Source organism: Pongo abelii, chromosome 20 (genome assembly GCF_028885655.2).
Source record: "Pongo abelii isolate AG06213 chromosome 20, NHGRI_mPonAbe1-v2.0_pri, whole genome shotgun sequence".
Taxonomy (NCBI): domain Eukaryota; kingdom Metazoa; phylum Chordata; class Mammalia; order Primates; family Hominidae; genus Pongo; species Pongo abelii.
This window is the reverse complement of record NC_072005.2, coordinates 38,110,966-38,128,259: the sequence shown is the minus strand read 5'-3', so window position 1 is coordinate 38,128,259 and position 17,294 is coordinate 38,110,966. Positions and strand designations below refer to the sequence as shown.

Here is a 17,294-nt window from a genome sequence, read left to right as displayed (position 1 = left end):
CCCCCCAAAGTGCTGGGATTATAGGCATGAGCCACCATGCCCAACCAGTTTTGTTTTTGTTTTTGTTTTTTATAGTCTCAATCTGTCGTCCAGGCTGGAGTGCAGTGGTCTGATCTTGGCTCACTGCAACCTCTGCCTCCCAGGTTCAACTGATCCTCCCACCTTAGCCTCTTGAGTAGCTGGAATTACAGGTGCCCACCACCACGCCCAGCTGATTATCTTTTTTCTTTATGGCACCTAACTCAGTGAAAAGTTCACACACGTCAGAAATGTCTTCTAAGTCCATGCAATTAGCCTGGCCAAGGTCAGCCAACTCTATTAATGCCAGCTCCTACTCTTTGCTGAGGTGCTGTGCAATAAAAGTCAGCCTAGATGTAAAGTCTGGAGAGAGCCATGCAATATGCAAATACTTTCCAAGATTAAGAAAAAATGCCACAACTTGCAATAATACACATTAATTTCACAGACATAATGTTGACTGAAGGAAGCCACAAGAACATATACTATAGGCCGGGCACAGTGGCTCATGCCTATAATCCCAACACTCTTAGAGGCCAAGGCAGAAGGATCACTTGAGGCCAGGAGTTCAAAATCAGCCTGGGCAACACAGTGAGACTCCATCTCTATTTAAAATAAAAGAATGTATTCTATATGCTTCCAAGTCAGCAAAACTAACAGTGTCAGATATCAGAATGGTCAGTGGGGAAGGTTCCGGACAGGAGACTGCTGGGGTCTTGGAAATGTTCAACAGCTCGATCTGGGTGTGGTTCACAGACACACAGACACACACACACACACAAATGCACACTCTGCTAAGCTGTTCACTTAACATCTGTGCACATCACTGGATGGATGTTAGACCTCAAACTACAAAAACAAAACATTGGGGGCTGACCTGTCAAAAATAAGAACAGTTAGGTGATATCAGTTTATGTCATCTTCTCTACATTTCATCTCAAAGTAGAAAGTCTAAACATTAGCAATTTTCCAGACATTAACGATTTGAACTTAACCATCTTTTGAATAGCAAGTACCCACCAGGCTTCTGGTTTTCTGAGCTCATCTTGGACTCAGCCCCTCCTTCTGTACCCGTGTCCTCAGGCTGGGGGCTCTGCAGGCAAGCAGTATCTTCTGCTGGAGGAGGTGTCCTAGACGGGAGAGGCGGGGGTTAATACCTGGCTCTCTACAGGAACTGCCCAAGTAGAAGAGGAAGGCAGGCAATAAATGACTGTGAAGTGCCTGTGGCCCTGGAGTCAGACCCACATAGAACTTATGATTCATTTAAGATGCCCCGGGCAGCCGTCAACCCTGTTCCTTCCAATGAGGATGATGGGCAAGTACACAGTGCGTGACTGACATGGCACCAGGGAGGCCTTCACTCTTTAGCAAGATGGTTTGCCTTCCATACTCACTGCTGCCCGCTTCAAACAGGACCAAAGGACAGAAAGTGACAAGCCAGTTTCCTGCCTCCCCTGACCCAGTCTCTGTGGCCATCTTCCCAAAGACCGCCCCTGTTAGCAGTTTGGGCCCACTTCTAGAAATATTCTTTGCATAAAAAAGAAATTATTGCCTTCTATACCTTTCTATCTAAAACACATGGACACATACACACATTTAAACATATGGGAACATACTAAATTCAACGTGCTGCCCCATATTTTATCCTACTTAATAACTAGCTAGAACACTTATTTTAAAATTTTTAAATGGTGTTATTCTTTTGGTTCTTTGAACAGGTAACCACATTCATGTGGTTCAGTATTTTATAAGAAGTCAAATTTGGCTGTACACTGAAAAGCTCCTCTCACTCCTGCTCCCTAGCCAGCCAGCTCCCTTCCTCGTGGGTGACAATGTGACTTGGTTTTTGTACATCCTTGAAGAGACAATTCAAGCCTAAATGAGCAAACCTACACACACACACACAAACACACACATGCACACACACACGAGGAGGAGGGGTGTGCTGTCTTCTGACAGCCACACACACAAACCTGTGAGAAGGAGGGGTCCGTGCCTGTCTTCTGACGGGCCCAGAAGAAGCCTGCAGTGTGGCACTTTCCAGATTCAGGCAGTGAGCATCCCCAGCCACCGCCCCTCCCCAGGCTCTGTGCAGTCGCCCACCCTCTTCTCCTTCGCTAGATCCTCCTCTGCTAGGTTGATTCCTTCTTCCTCACACTCACTGAGCTTTGACTCTCCTCAAACAGCAGCAAACCAAGAGCCTTCCCCAGCTGCTTTCCTGAGCCCTAGGCGTAGACTTTCAGTAACCTTAAAAACTGGCACCTCCACAGCCCACCTCAGCCTCTCCTCCTCTGCCGTGGGCTGTGCCTGGAAACCACCTGTCACTGTCCACCGCACCAGCACTCCCCAGGCACCAGGGCTCAGACCTGCAGACCCATGTTCCCTAACATCTGCCAACCGCCAAGTCCTGTGGCTTCCAGATCTGCAGGTCACAGCATGAAATATTCTCGCCATTCCCTCTCTACCTGTCAGGATCCCCCATTCTCCAGGAGCTGTCTGATATGGGGTCTCTCCTAGCAGGCTCTCTGTGAAACCTGGCAGTGTCTGTACTGCTGTATGCTCTGTGTTCGTGACTATGGGTATGTTAAGCTCCCTTAACCACAAAGCTACAGTGCAAAAGGGGGCTGTGGGAACCTTTACACAGGGCTGGGGCTCAAAGTCAGTGCTTCCCGTAAGCCACCAAACCTCATTTTGGTTAAATCTACTAAACTTTAATGACATCTTCATTTCTAAAAAAGTATCTTAAAAGTATGGGAAATTTTCTTTTTCTTGAAAGTAGAGGGAAACTACCCTGTATCCTAATCCTATAGGTATCCATTTTTATTAAGGTAAAAAACTAAAAAACTTTAGATCATACTATGTTTATCTTTGTCATTTTTTTTTTTTTCCCTTGAGACAAGGTCTTGCTGTCACCCAGGCTGGAGTGCAGTGGCACAATCACGGCTCACTGCAGCCTAAACCTCCTGGGCTCAACCAATCTTCCCACCTCAGTCTCCCAAGTAGCTAGAACTACAGGCATGTACCACCAAACCCAGCTAATTTTTGTATTTTTAGTGGAGACAGGGTCTTGCTATGTTGCCCAGGCTGGTCTCGAACTCCTGAGCTCAAGCAATCCTCTTGCCTTGGCCTCCCAAAGTGCTGGGATTACAGAAATGAGCCACCACGCTCGGCCCACATTATTTTAAATCCTCCTTTCAGCTGAAGTTAGGAATCTTTCAAGGTCACCAACAACCACTAACCCAGCAGGCCACTAAACCAGTAAGTCACTAGCCCAGCAGGCCACTAACCCAGCAACTCACTAGCCCAGCAGGCCACTAGCCCAGCTGTCCGTCTTGGTCCTCACTCGCTGGGTCTGCAGCTGCACCTGGGCTAGCTCATCACTCCTGTCCGGGACACGCATCCCTCGCCTACCCGCCTCTCCAGGCTTCCCTCCACCTGCTGGCTACAACGTCCCCACCCTACTCCACACTCCCCAGTGGAGGCATCAGGGCTCACCCCCGGACTCCTCCTCTCACACCTCTGGGGCTCCCAGGCCCTGCCACGAGGGCTGTGCTCTTGCCACAGATGCAGGCTGCCTGGAGCCCCATCAGCTCTAGCACAACACACTGATAAACCAGCAGCTTCTCAGCCTCCACAAAGCCACCTGGTCCAAGCCTCCATCCTCCTGTCCTAAGCTCCTGGCACAGTCTTGTCCCCTAGCCCTCCCTTCAGTCTGTTCTCAACACAGCAGCCACGAACCATCTTCTGTTCAAGTTACTCCTCTGCTCAAAACCCCCTCATGGCTCCTGCCTCTGTGGAGCAAGAGCCCATTTCCTCCAGTGGCCACAGGCCCCGCAAGACCTGGCCCAGCACCTCCCGGTCTCTGTGTTCTTCTCCGCTCTGGGCACCTTCATCCCTGCTCCTGGAACTCACCGCCCAGTCCTTCCCTCAGCCCTTGGGGACTCCTCCCAGGCGTCCCCATGGACCGTCCCCCTCACACATGGCCCCCTGTCCCTGGCATTCTGGGAGGAAGCTCTGTGGTGTTCTTACTCACCCCTGCCCTTCCTGCTCCTCGGATGGACGATCCTGGCCTTGAGCAGGCCTGGTCCCTGTCACCCTCGGCCTGGAGGAAGCAGAGCAGACTTCATTTGCAAATAATCATGTGCATCTGTGGAGCCTGTCTGGGGACAGTGGAGGACAGAGCTTGGAGTGCAGGAGTAAAAGCACTTTTTTTTTTTTTTTTTTTTTTTGAGACAGAGGCCTGCTTCTAAAGCTACCAAGCCCTACAGATCTAAGATGCCTGGGTGGGCTGGGCCAGAGGAGATGCAGAGAGCAAGAGACTGGGGAATTACGATGTTCAAAAGCAGTCATGTGTACGGGCCATTTAGAATTGCACAAGCGCACAGAGGCACGCCCGGAAGAGCCCTGAAGAGACCTGGAGTTTGCACCTTGGGCGGGGTCAAGGAGAGGACATGGAGAACTGCAGGCCTCAGGCGTGGCTGCTGGAACAGGCAATGGGGCAGCTGCTGCGGAACCTGGATGGAGCTTCCCCAAAAATCATACACAGGATTCCCACAGGGCCCAGCAGCTCCACTTCTGAGTAGCAACCCCAGAGAAGTGAAGGCAGGGGCTCAAACAGGTATTTGTACACCTGTATACACAGGAGCACATCCCCCACAGTCAAGAGGGGCAGCAGCCCAGGTGTGCACAGGAAGATGAATGGAGAAGCGAAATGTGGTGATCCATGCCATGGAGGATGAGCTTCAAAGGGAAGGATATCTGACTCGGGCTGCAACACGTGTGGACCTTGAGGACCTTACACTGAGACGAGCCAGGCACAAAAGGGCAAACAGCAGACGATTCCACTTGAAGTGCCCAGGATTGGCAGATTCGTAGAGACAAAATAGAGTAGGGGGCTGCAGGGGGGCGGACTCTGGAATTATTATTTAAGGAGTATGGAGTTTCTGTCCGGATGATGAGCAAGTTCTGGAGATGGATAGTGATGATGGTTGCACAACACTGAGAATGTCCTAAATGCCACTGAATTGTACACTTAAAAAGAGTTTAAATGGCAGCTGTTGTCATGTTTATTTTGCCACAGTAAAACACATGCAATTGAAGGAATCGCTGTGAGCCTTTTTAGCTGTGCTAACAGTGCTCTGGTCAAGTTTTGCGAAGCCCTGCTGCTCTCATCCCTGCCCACACTTCTTTCATTCCCTTCCTTCTTTCATTCCCCTCTCTGGTGGGCTGGGCGTGCTGTGGTGTTACTCCCTGGGCTTTCATCTGCGTCTCCCTGATGACTTGGGAGTTCCAGCACCTTCTCATATGATAATTAGGTATCCTGAAGTGGCTGCTCAGGTCTTTTGCCCACTTTCCTAACAGGTGCCTGCTGTTTTCCTCCTGGCTGGAAGGAGTTCTTGATACAGATCCTTCCCCCTCTGGAGCTGCCAGGATCCCTCCTCAGAGTGACTGTCACAGTCTCTCTAATACCACCTATGGGAAAAGACACTGGCGCAGCCACTTTGGAACACTATTGGGTAGTAACTCTAACTATGACTCAGTAATCCCATTCCGTCAGAAATATATTTGTAAGTGTATATATTTGTAAAAGACATGTACGGTAATGTTTAAAGCACCATTACTTGAAGTACCCCAAACTGGAAATTTCCCCAGTCAACAGTAGAATGGGTAAACAAATAATGGTATATTCATACAAAGGAACATCATGTAGCTGTGAGAATTTAGAGAATTTATGCCTCCTTTGAGCCTAGCTTCTGTAACTCACTATGGGGAGGAGGCATACTGTCTAATTCCATTCAAACAAAGTACAAAACTGGGGAAAACCATCCCTGCTTTTCGACGTCAGGAGAATGGCTCCTCTTGGGGAGGGGGAGTACCTAGAGGGAGGGGAGGCTCTGAGCCAGGCTCTGTTTCTTGATCTGGGCTGGTTACACAGGTATGCTCAGGAAACACATCACGTCTGACGTGCGCACTTTTCTGTGTGTGCGCTATTTGTCAACAAAAAGTTAACAACAATCCTTTCTGTAAGACATACAGGTAAAATACTATATTTGAGATCTGCTTTATAATACTCCAACAAAAGCAAGTGTGGGCTGGGGTATAGATAAAACTAGATTTCCAAAATCTTGGTCATTATTACAACTGAGTGATGGGTACATGGAGACTCATTAAAAACCCTACTTTTTTTTTTTTCTTTTTTGAGATGTAGTCTCACTCTGTCGCCAGGCTGGAGTGCAGTGGCGTGATCTTGGCTCGCCGCAACCTCTGCCTCCCGGGTTCAAGCGATTCTCCTGCCTCAGCCTCCCGAGTAACAGGGATTACAGGCATGTGCTGCCACACCCAGCTAATTTTTGTACTTTTAGTAGAGATGGGGTTCACCATGTTGGCCAGGATGGTCTTGATCTCCTGACCTCGTGATCCGCCCACCTCAGCCTCCCAAAGTGCTGGGATTACAGGCGTGAGCCACCGCGCCCAGCCAACTCTTCTACTTTCATAAAACATGTCCTTAACACTTGTGAGTTGTATTTCCAAAAAACACCTTTTCCAAAAAGGAGACAGAAATCCACTTACGGGGTCTGGCTTAGGCTTTCTTCAAAAGCTGGTATCTTAGCATCTTCACGTAATTTTTTCAGTTGCTCTATGTGTTCTGGATTATCAATGCCCATGCCCATAGACAAAATTTCAGCTCGAACATTATAATCAATGACAGAGGTTTTTAAATTGGAAAGGTTTGTAATGTGCACCTTGAATCAATGAAAAAATTGAACATTAGCAGGAATCACTCTGAATTTTAACTGAAGCACAGACACTCCCACAGGGCCTCTCTGGTTCATCCTGCCACGGTGGCTGCACTGCGGCGCTTGCCACAACATGCAGGGCTTTTCATGGCAGCATCTGGATTGCTTCCTACCTGAGGTTCCATCCAAATCATCCAGGCCTCGCCCCATGCCACAGAAATATGGGCAGGTGGTGGGGGTGTGGCAAGAGCAAATCTGGGATAAACCCCTAGTCAAGACCAAATTGCAAATCTGGGATAAACCCCTAGTCAGATGCATAATTCTTATATCTTTCTCATTCTTTCTCAACTACTTTTACCTCCTGAGGCTCAGCGTCTGCCTGATGGGAAGGGCCTAAGCCAAGGACCTGAATCCTGTTCTGAGCCATTTCTTCTGTTCGTCTTTTCTGCAACCAAAACATCCTCATCCATTTCCATTTATACAAAATTAAGTAAAACACTAAAATCTGCAACAGCCTGGCACTGTTGGTGGCAATGTGGGTATAGGAGGGGCTGTCCCTTCCATGGTGAGGGTGGGGGGTGCTCCAGGCCTGCCCTGGCTGGGGCCTCTTTCTAGGTGAACCCCAGGAATGTGTGCCCATCGGGGAACGTGTGGAGGAGCCTCTCTCTGCTCAAACTGGGTGGGGGCAGGAGCGGGTGGAGATGGTGAGGGTGGGTCTGTTTCCCTCTGGCCGCTGTGGTCACTGCTACACGCGCTGCAGTGTGGACACATCTGCCAGGTGGGCTTTCTTTTTTACTTCAATCTCTTTTAAATCTCTGCTTAATAAAATTTCTGCTTTTCTCCCCCCAACAAAAAACAAACACAATACTATCACAACATCAACTAAGGTGCCCAAATCTCCTCACTTACCTGCATTTGTAATCCATATTTTCTTTTCTGAAAACCATTTTCTGCTTAGTCTTAAACCTTACATCCAAACTCCCTTTTAACATGTTAAAACTTTTCCAACCTCATAAAAATAACTTTCAGCAAAAGTTTTTGTAAACTGACTCTGTTAAATCTTGTAAGTATTCATAAAAAGATTTAAGTCTAATACAGCAGAACTTTGAGTGGAGGAGTGGAACTCTTGGGGAACAAGCAGGGAGGGTGGTGCCAGCAGCCGTGGAGAGACATGGAGGCCCGTGAGTCACGTGTCCTTGTCATGTGTCCTCCCCTCCCCCTTTCCCCCGCCTCCCACCACAGCTGCTCTGCAGGATGGGGGCTTCATCTGCTTTGCTCACAGAGGGAACCCCAGTGCCCAGCACTGCTCCTGGCACGTGGCAGGTGCTCAGTAAGTGCGTGGTGAATGAGCAAGTTAGAAACTGTCAGCATCAGAGAATGTAGCATGGAGTCCTCATGAAGCTTTGTTTGGCTGCATGTGTGTGTGTACGTGTGCCTCACATAGAAAATGCACGTGTGCGCTGGGGTTACAACGTAAAATATTCCCCTGAACAAAAACTAAACCCACAATCCAATTCATGACCCAAATAACATGAAACACACCTCTCCCTAACAGAGCCCAAATAAGTCACTGTTTCTATGCAGCAGTTATTCAAGTGAGGGCTTAGAATAATCTGGATAATTTTAGCCGCCCATTCAAACAGATTTATTTCTAAGAAAAATGCATACTTACCATTGGATCAATCCAAACTGTATTTCCCAAAGCCAGGATCACTTTTGCATCATGCAATTTTCCAACAATTTTATGATGAATGTACCTAGTAACCTGAAAAAAGCACTTAACATTATTTTAGGTGAGGCTTTAACAAAATACCTTATTTTATATATGCCATACAGTTTGCAAAATATTCCATGCATTTCATTTGAGCCTCACAGTAACGCTATGAGATCACAGAGGTCATCACCCCCTTTCGTCTACAAGGCTAACGGCAGAGTTTATTGAGGCAGGTGTGGAAAGGAACTCGCCCATGGCCTCTTACTAGTGAGTTCCCAGAGCTCAAGGCAGGGGTCTGTGCCTTTGGGACCCAACACTGTACATTTTCCTCTGTGGACGTGCGTACCCCATCTCCTCCATCACCTGCCAATCTGTCTTTAAAGCACAGATGCCTATTTCTTTGAAAGCTCAATGAAAGTGAAGTGAAAGTTGTTCCTTCTGCTCCGAGGCCATCACCGCAATGGAGCTGCCTTGCAGCCAGTGACACTGGAGCTGAGGGCCTGGTCTTTTGTGTACCCCTTGCTGAGTAAATGGCTGTTGTTTTCTTCCTTTTTTTTCTTTGAGACAGGGTCTCTCTCCTCCACCCAGGCTGGAGTGCAGTGGCGCAATCATAGCTCACTGCAGCGGCGCAATCATAGCTCACTGCAGCCTCGAACTCCAGGGTGCCAGCAATCCTCCTTACTCAGCCTCCCCAGTAGCTGAGACCACAGGCACGCACCACCACACTTGGTTAATTTTAAATTTTTTTTTAGAGATGGGGTTTCACAACGTTGCCCAGGCTGGTCTTGAACTCCCAGGCTCAAGCAATCCTCCCATCTTGGGTTCCCAAAGCACTGGAATTACAGGTGTGAGCCACCACGCCTGGCCATGGCAGTTTCCTCTCAAGGAGGAACACAACAGGCAGGACCTGTCTAAGCAACCTCTCACGCACATTTTCACATGAACAAAGCAGGGGAAAAGGGACCTGCCCGTTTCCATCCCCCTTGCACTTGGTGAATTAATTCAGAAGAACATACACAGGAGAACCTTTCTACATTCCCACAGAAGGCTGCTCCTTCAAGAAACACTTTTGGTCAGTCATCTTTACAGGTCAGATGTTTCTTGGGGAAAGAACTGTGATGTTCTTGCTGACGACTACATCCCCAGAAGCCAGTAGGGCACCTGGTACACAGCAGACAGTCATTACAAACAAGGAATGCCACTGCCTTGTGATAAAGGCTCCTTTTACTAAACTTAGAAGAGTGAGGTTGTGTATTTATCCTGTATCGTGGAAACATTCACTTATTTCCTGGATAATGTTTAACTTTGTTTATAACCCAAACTGTTTGTACTTTACCAATTGCAATTAACTTATTTCATGTCCCATTTGTCGAATTATGCAAAATATAACCTTTCCTCGGAGAATTGGAGCACTTATCAACACGACTCATGCTCCAGTGATGGGCAGGACTGGCTGCAGGTTTCTCCCTGGCTGCAAAGGCTGGGCCTTCCCACCCCACCTGGATGGTGCATGAGACACAGGCCCCCCTGTGCCTGTGCCTCAGCACAGGTCTGCAAGGGCTGGGCCTTCCCACTCCAGCTGGACAGCCACGTGAGCCCGCATGGTGCCCTCTTCTGTGCCTGTGCCTCAGCACAAGTGGTTCTATTTGCTTTCAATGCCCCATCTGTTCTATTTGGTGACATCCTAGTTACCCCACGAAGCCCAGAGGAAATGGCCCTTCCTTTGGCAGCTTTTCTGGTCCCCATCTCTCCCTCCTGGCCCATCGTCCCTGCGCCAGTGGAATCACCTGGCCTCTCCTGAGACCGCCCATTGTGCCCGTCTTTGGCTGGAGGAGCCACTTTTCCACTTTTTTTCTGTTTTTTGATTTGTTTTGTTTTTTGAGAGACAGAGTCTCACTCTGTCACCCGGGCTGGAATGCAGTGACACGATCATAGATCATTGCAGCCTCAACTTCCTGGGTTCAAGGGATCCTCATCTCTCAGCTTCCCAAAGTGTTGAGATTATAGGCGACGGCACCCAGCCTGGAATGTTCACTTTTGTAGGTGCTTCCCCTGCTTAGGCTGACGGGCAGTTTATTTGACCAACATCCCTACGTTATACAGATTCTGTGACCGCAAGTACAAGGATAGTGGCGAAGGCAGTGTTGCGGCTGCCCGGCACCTCTCTGAGGGCTCAGCTGGGACCTTCACACACCGTGGGGATCTAAGCAGACTGCGCTTTTCCTGCCCAAACGTGACACTGTAAATCCAGACAGGCCTCAATTCTGTGCATATTCTGAGTTAAATACATTCTAAAAGTCAACAATAGATAAAAAGCCAAAATAACCCACCTTCGGATTCCATTCCATTTCGTTGTCAGCAGGTTTCACCCTACAGACAATAAACTCCACAGCCTGTGGGGGAAGCGCGTGGAAATGTTCTGGGAGATGCAGCAGCTGGTCCCTTGTGACGAGCCCCGTCCTGCCTTCGTCGATGAACTCTACAAGGATGTCATCCAGGGCCCAGGCGTCTTCTTTTTGGCTCACTTCCAACACCTGAACCCTGGAGAGCAACGGGGCATCGGTTCAACGCAGAGATTCCAGAAAGGATCATCTTTGCCTCATATTACCATGAAATGGAAAACATGTAAAAAGACTCCAAAACACCATGATTTTACTCTATACTAGAAATAAAAAACTAAGGCCTTCAAAAATTCAAGTGGTGGATTATTTAAAGTATACATAAGTATAAAAACATGTACTTTTGAATAAGAGTAAATCCTTTTATCTGACAACATAATAAAAATTAACATAGCAAATTAAAGTCTCAAAGTTTTTTTATTTTTTTCCTTTTGTCTTTTTTTTTTGTTTGTTTTTTGTAGAGACAAGGTCTTGCTCTGTGGCCCCAGCTGGAGTGCAGTGGCATGATCATAGCTCAATGTAGCCTCAACCTCCTGGGCTCAAGCAATCCATTCACCTCAGCCACCCAAAGTGCTGGGATTACAGGTATGAGCAATGTCACCTGTCAAGTTTCAAAGTTTCTGAATTTCAAGGCTATCAGCAAGTGGTGCCAGGTGTGGATTCAAGGGAAGTGGGTAAAAACGAGCATGTGATTCAGACTGACCAGGTTGGAACAAACTATGCCAGGTATCGAGCTGACCTGACACCACATTCGTAACATTGCCAAGGCTGTTTTCTTATCTGTAGAATGGGAATGACGCCCACTTGATAGGAACTTGGCAAGAATTAAGTGAGTTAAAGATGTATGTGTATGTCGCACGCAGTGATGGCTCAACGGGTGACGGTGTCACTGGGCTCAGGAGCCCGGGGAAGAGTTTCCCACAAAGAACTGGAGCAGGCATCTGGGGGACACCCCGCTGTCACCAGGCTCACATACACACTCAGTCAAATGGACAAAGGTGAAAATCGGAACTCAATACCATTTAGTTACCTCATGCTTCAAAACTTTACAGATGAAGTAAACAGATGTGTTACCTGTGAAAAAGCGTTTTTTCTGCTAATCCATACAATCCAAACTTCTCCACCTTTTCCACAGTTGTTTTATTAGAATCCTTAAAATACTCATTCATTTCAGCATTGAGAGTTGCATAAAGATCCATGTGTTTATCAACCATACGGCCAAAGTAATTTGTTGCATTCAAAATATAAAAAGGTATTATCTGAAACATATATAGTAAACATGACCAAGAAACAAACTTAGTCTAAACCGGATATGTACACACTCCCTGTATCTGCAGAAATCAGTACCCAACCTAAGAAACAAAAGTGGGCGAAGGACATGAACAGACACTTCTCAAAAGAAGACATTTATGCAGCCAAAAAACACATGAAAAAATGCTCACCATCACTGGCCATCAGAGAAATGCAAATCAAAACCACAATGAGATACCATCTCACACCAGTTAGAATGGCAATCATTCAAAAGTCAGGAAACAACAGGTGCTGGAGAGGATGTGGAGAAATAGGAACACTTTTACACTGTTGGTGGGACTGTAAACTAGTTCAACCCTTGTGGAAGTCAGTGTGGCGATTCCTCAGGGATCTATAACTAGAAATTCCATTCGACCCAGCCATCCCATTACTGGGTATATACCCAAAGGACTATAAATCATGCTGCTATAAAGACACATGCACACGTATGTTTATTGCGGCATTATTCACAATAGCAAAGACTTGGAACCAACCCAAATGTCCAACAATGATAGACTGGATTAAGAAAATGTGGCACATATACACCATGGAATACTATGCAGCCATAAAAAATGATGAGTTCACGTCCTTTGTAGGGACATGGATGAAATTGGAAATCATCATTCTCAGTAAACTATCGCAAGAACAAAAAACCAAACACCGCATATTCTCACTCATAGGTGGGAACTGAACAATGAGAACACATGGACACAGGAAGGGGAACATCACACTCTGGGGACTGTTGTGGGGTGGGGGGAGGGGGGAGGGATAGCATTGGGAGATATACCTAATGCTAGATGACGAGTTGGTGGGTGCAGCGCACCAGCATGGCACATGTATACATATGTAACTTACCTGCACATTGCGCACATGTACCATAAAACCTAAAGTATAATAATAATAATAATAATAATAATAAAAGAAAAAAAAAAAAAAAAGAATGGAGAGGTAGGCAGGGGCTAGATCATGGAACATACTGAATGCCATGATAAGGAATTTGGACTTTTATCTGTGGACAATGGGGAGAGGCAGAGTGGGCACAGAGACAGGGGAATAATTCACTCTAATTTATATTTTAGAATCCCTTTGTTGGTAAAATGAAAGCTCACCTGAAAAAGAATAAGAAAAGACAGGAAGACTAGTTAGTAGACACTGCAATGGTCCAAAGAAGATGATGTGAAATGAAGCTCTTCTGGGACTTCAAGAATAAACAGAACTGGGTCACCAATGATCATGGAGAGGTGGGAATGAAGAAGGCATCCTGCTGGTCTGTCATGGGGATTCACTGAATGGAGGTGTCACTCACCAATATCAGAAACCCAAGAGTGTGCACAAGGGAGGAAGAAAGTATAATGAGCTCAGGTTTAGTCATGTGCAGTGTGAGGTGCTGTGAGATGTGCGGGTGGAAATGGAAAGCAGTGAATTAGCAGATGAGTCTGGTGCTCAGGAGAGAGGCGTGGGCTACAGATGACACATGGATTCTCTTGGTATATTTCTGTCTTCTGACTAAGAGTTACATTGATATGTGACTGGACAAGATTAACAATGACACCAGTGGCTGTAGAAGAGATGGCATCAGTCTGGGATTCTTCAGGTGGACCTCGTGCTTTAGAACTCTCCACTGAGTTCTTCAGAATTTGTGATTTGCAATATCTTAGATGGAAAGGATCTAGCAGTGATCCTGTCCAAATTTGCACTTAGTGTAAACATCCCTTTTTGGCACCAGTTTCTCCAGCTTACCAGTTTGTCCACACTCAACCCGAATACTTCTCTCCGTGCCTGTCCACCCAGCAACCCACCATTCACCATGCATTTATTAAGCACTTGCACCGTTTTAACAGGGAAGGTGTTACAACAAGGAATAGGCCATTCATTGTGGGGAAGTTCTAGTTCTTAGGAACTTTTTTAAAAATGTAGACAAAAGGTCTATTAGATCAGAAAGGACCACCTCAGCCTTGGGTAACCATGAGACGACAGATTTTCCACTGAGAAGCAGCACCTATGCTTTAGCAGTGTGGCTGTCTTTACTTCTAGGATTTGCCTCAGGGCCTTTCTTAAAATGAAATGAAATGAAATGAAATAAAACAGAAGCATTTGAAAAAAAAAAAAAAAAAAAAGAAACCAAAGCTTAGCAATGTGGATTTAGAAAAAACTAGGAAGCTAGCCAAAAAAGCAAAGCAAAACCAATACCTCACACAGTCATAAAGAATTAGAGTTTCACTTTAAATCTAATGGAAGATTTTTTTATTTTGCAAATTTCATTATTTTAAAACTTCATTATTAGGTATAAGTGTTCCTTTGTTTACCTTCTAACTGCACTTTTACAAAAATTCTTCTTAAAATAGCACTGCTGTCTCTTGAAACTTTCTGATCTTTTTTCAGCTAACAAGATGCATTTTATTAAGAGCATACTGTATACCAGCCTCCAGGGTTACAGGGATGAAACTGTGTCCTACAGGGACCTTGGCAATCCAGAAGTGGACAGAGAGGCCACAGCTTGTGTGTGCTGGAGAAGACAGCCCTTCACAGGTTAGAGTAGGCAGGGGGACCTGTGTGTGAGGAAAAAGTCAGTGTGCAGAGGGCAGAGATGCTCTGTGTGAAGGGAGGGAGCCCTGGCTGCCCAGAGCAGATGCCAGGAGTGAGAAGTAGGCACTTGGCAGGATAGGGGGGAGGACCGGGCTGGCGACACCCACAGGCACCAGTGCCTGTGCCTGTGCAGGAGGAAGCAGAGGGAAGCAATAGACCTGAGAACAGAGAGCTCTAGAAGAGGCAAGAGGCCCTCCCTGGAAACGGGCTCAGCCAGTGCGACAAGCGAGCCTGGAAGGCTTCACCTGCCTCCACAGTGGGTGAAGGCTGGAGCCCCTGTGAAATCTCCACACTGTCCCTCCAGGGACAGGAGGGATGAAGGAAGAGAAAACCAGGTAACAGTTCGGGAGGGGAACAGGGCCAGGGAATCTCAGAAATCTCAGACACTATGTCACCATATTCATTTTACACAGCACATAAAAAACAGAAATGGGAACCCTGTGAAATCAGAAAAGTTACCCTGACCCACACCTCCTCCAAAATGTCAAGAAAACAAATTCTATCTAAAAACGAGCAACAGCAAAGTAACAAGGTCAAATCCGATACGAAGTCATCATAAAATAACAAAATGTATAATAATATATAAAAATAAAATAATTAAAAACAGAATAAAGAGCAGAAGAACCATCCTTACAGACAATGAAACCTGTTAGAAAGATACATCCACAAACGAATCAAAACTATAACCTTCAAGAAATGGTGCTCTTGGTTTGTTAAAGAAAACAACTGTTAAGAAAACAATGCGTGTATAAAAGAGTAACAGATCAGAATTACAACAACTTAGAAATGAGGTGACAGAACGCAGGAAAGAGTTAGAAATTTTTTAAAAAAATCAATAATGAAAACTGTAGTGGGTTGGATGGTGACTCTTCCAAAAGAGGTATGTCCATGTCCTAATCCCCAAGGTCACTGTGACTTTGACCTGACTTGAAAACAGGGTCTTTGCAGAGGTAGTGAAGTCTGCAGACTGGGAGATGGCTCTGGGTTATCCAGGTGGGCCCTCCCCCTAAATGAAACGTCCTTTACAAGGGGCACAGAGAAGAGGAGGTCATGTGAAGATGCAGGTGGAGAGACAGTGACAGTGCTGCTGGCTGAGATGCAAGGACACCAGGCGAGCCACAGGCCAGGTCACCTTCTGGAGGCTGTGGAGGGGCACGGCCCTGCTGACACCCTGATATCCAGGAACATGACAGAAGAAATGTGTGTGGCTTTAAGTCACTAACTCGGTGGTAATCTTTTACAGCAGCCTAGGAAATTAACACAACAGATACTGCCCTAAGGGAAACAGATGAAAGGGAGAGAAATTGCATGCTCAAAAAGAAATGAATAAATTAATAAAAAATGATTTGAAAGAAAATAAAAAAATTCTTCACTTGGCAATTCTATCTGTACCTTATTACAGAATTTTCCTCAAAGAAATTATCATGAATGTCTTGAAAAGATTCATGTAATCACTGTATCATTATTATTTTTTAAAAAATCTGTTTGTAGACAAGGTCTCACTATGTTGCCCAGGCTGGTCTTGAACTCCTGGCCTCAAGTGATCTGCCTGCCTCAGTCTCCCAAAATGATGAGATTACAGGTGTGAGCCACTGTGCCCAGTCACTGCATTATTTTTAATGGCCTCCAAATAGAAACATTTTCTGAAAATATAATTGAAAAAAAAATCCTTAAACTGTCATCCGTTACTGAATTTGATCTTGGCTTATAAATAAGCTGGGTCCCTGAAATAAGGCGCTTTGTGAGGACACGTGCCTCTGGTTGGATTAATGGTGGTATGTTAATACTGATCACTGGAAGGCACCATGACATCTACTAAGATCCTGCTTAACAAATAAAACACGTTTATTAACATGACCATTCATCAGAGGACACAAGCATCTTTAACCAAACCTACTTTAATGTATCCAAATGAAGGAAGGGCTTGGCTGGACAGTTTCCTGGGCATGTCCATTTCTGGATTAACACGGTGTCGGTCAGGACAGATCCTTTTGTCTCTGAAAATGAAATGACTAGATTTATCATAAATAAGTAATAATTGTTAATGTGCATTTTAATGCTTTCTTCAGAAAATTAATCTGCAACCTAAATCAGAGAACTTTTATTCCAAACACCCTAAAGATTGAATAACCACATTAAATATTTCAGGTGACATTAATAATATATAAATAAGTGAAAATGGATTTTACATTTTAATTAACACTGAATAACTTAATGAGTTATTTCATTATTTCTCTAGCAAACTTTCTTTTTTTTTTTTTTTTTTTTTTTTTTTAAGAGTTTGGTCTCACTCTGTTGCCCAGGCTGGAGTGCAGTGCAGTGGCAAGATCATGTCTCACCACAGCCTCATAACTCCTGGGCTCAAGAGATCCTCCCTGCTCAGCCACCCTATTTCTCTAGACATTCTAAAATGCATTATGTAAATGAACAGAATATATTTCTAAAATAAAGACTGAATTAGAAATACATTGCCATAATACACAACAAAGGGCAATCGATCTCTAACCCAGAAGCCGTTCCTTAACTACAATGCTGCTTCCACATTGAGAA

At 45.7% G+C, this 17,294-nt stretch overlaps 1 protein-coding gene across 4 annotated transcripts in view; it reads right to left on the bottom strand.

The window, feature by feature from the left end:
• Positions 1–17,294, bottom strand: part of TDRD12 (tudor domain containing 12) — a 120,576-nt gene that overhangs the window by 7,408 nt on the left and 95,874 nt on the right. For all 4 annotated transcript variants that reach the window (XM_054538838.2, XM_054538839.2, XM_063719439.1 and 1 more), the window contains 7 exons: positions 16,642–16,741; positions 11,943–12,127; positions 10,800–11,010; positions 8,428–8,520; positions 6,589–6,761; positions 4,052–4,120; positions 1,039–1,148 (listed from right to left, as the gene is read on the bottom strand). In XM_054538838.2, the coding sequence (XP_054394813.2) occupies positions 1,039–1,148; positions 4,052–4,120; positions 6,589–6,761; positions 8,428–8,520; positions 10,800–11,010; positions 11,943–12,127; positions 16,642–16,741 (941 nt within the window). The remainder of the gene's footprint in view (positions 1–1,038; positions 1,149–4,051; positions 4,121–6,588; positions 6,762–8,427; positions 8,521–10,799; positions 11,011–11,942; positions 12,128–16,641; positions 16,742–17,294) is intronic.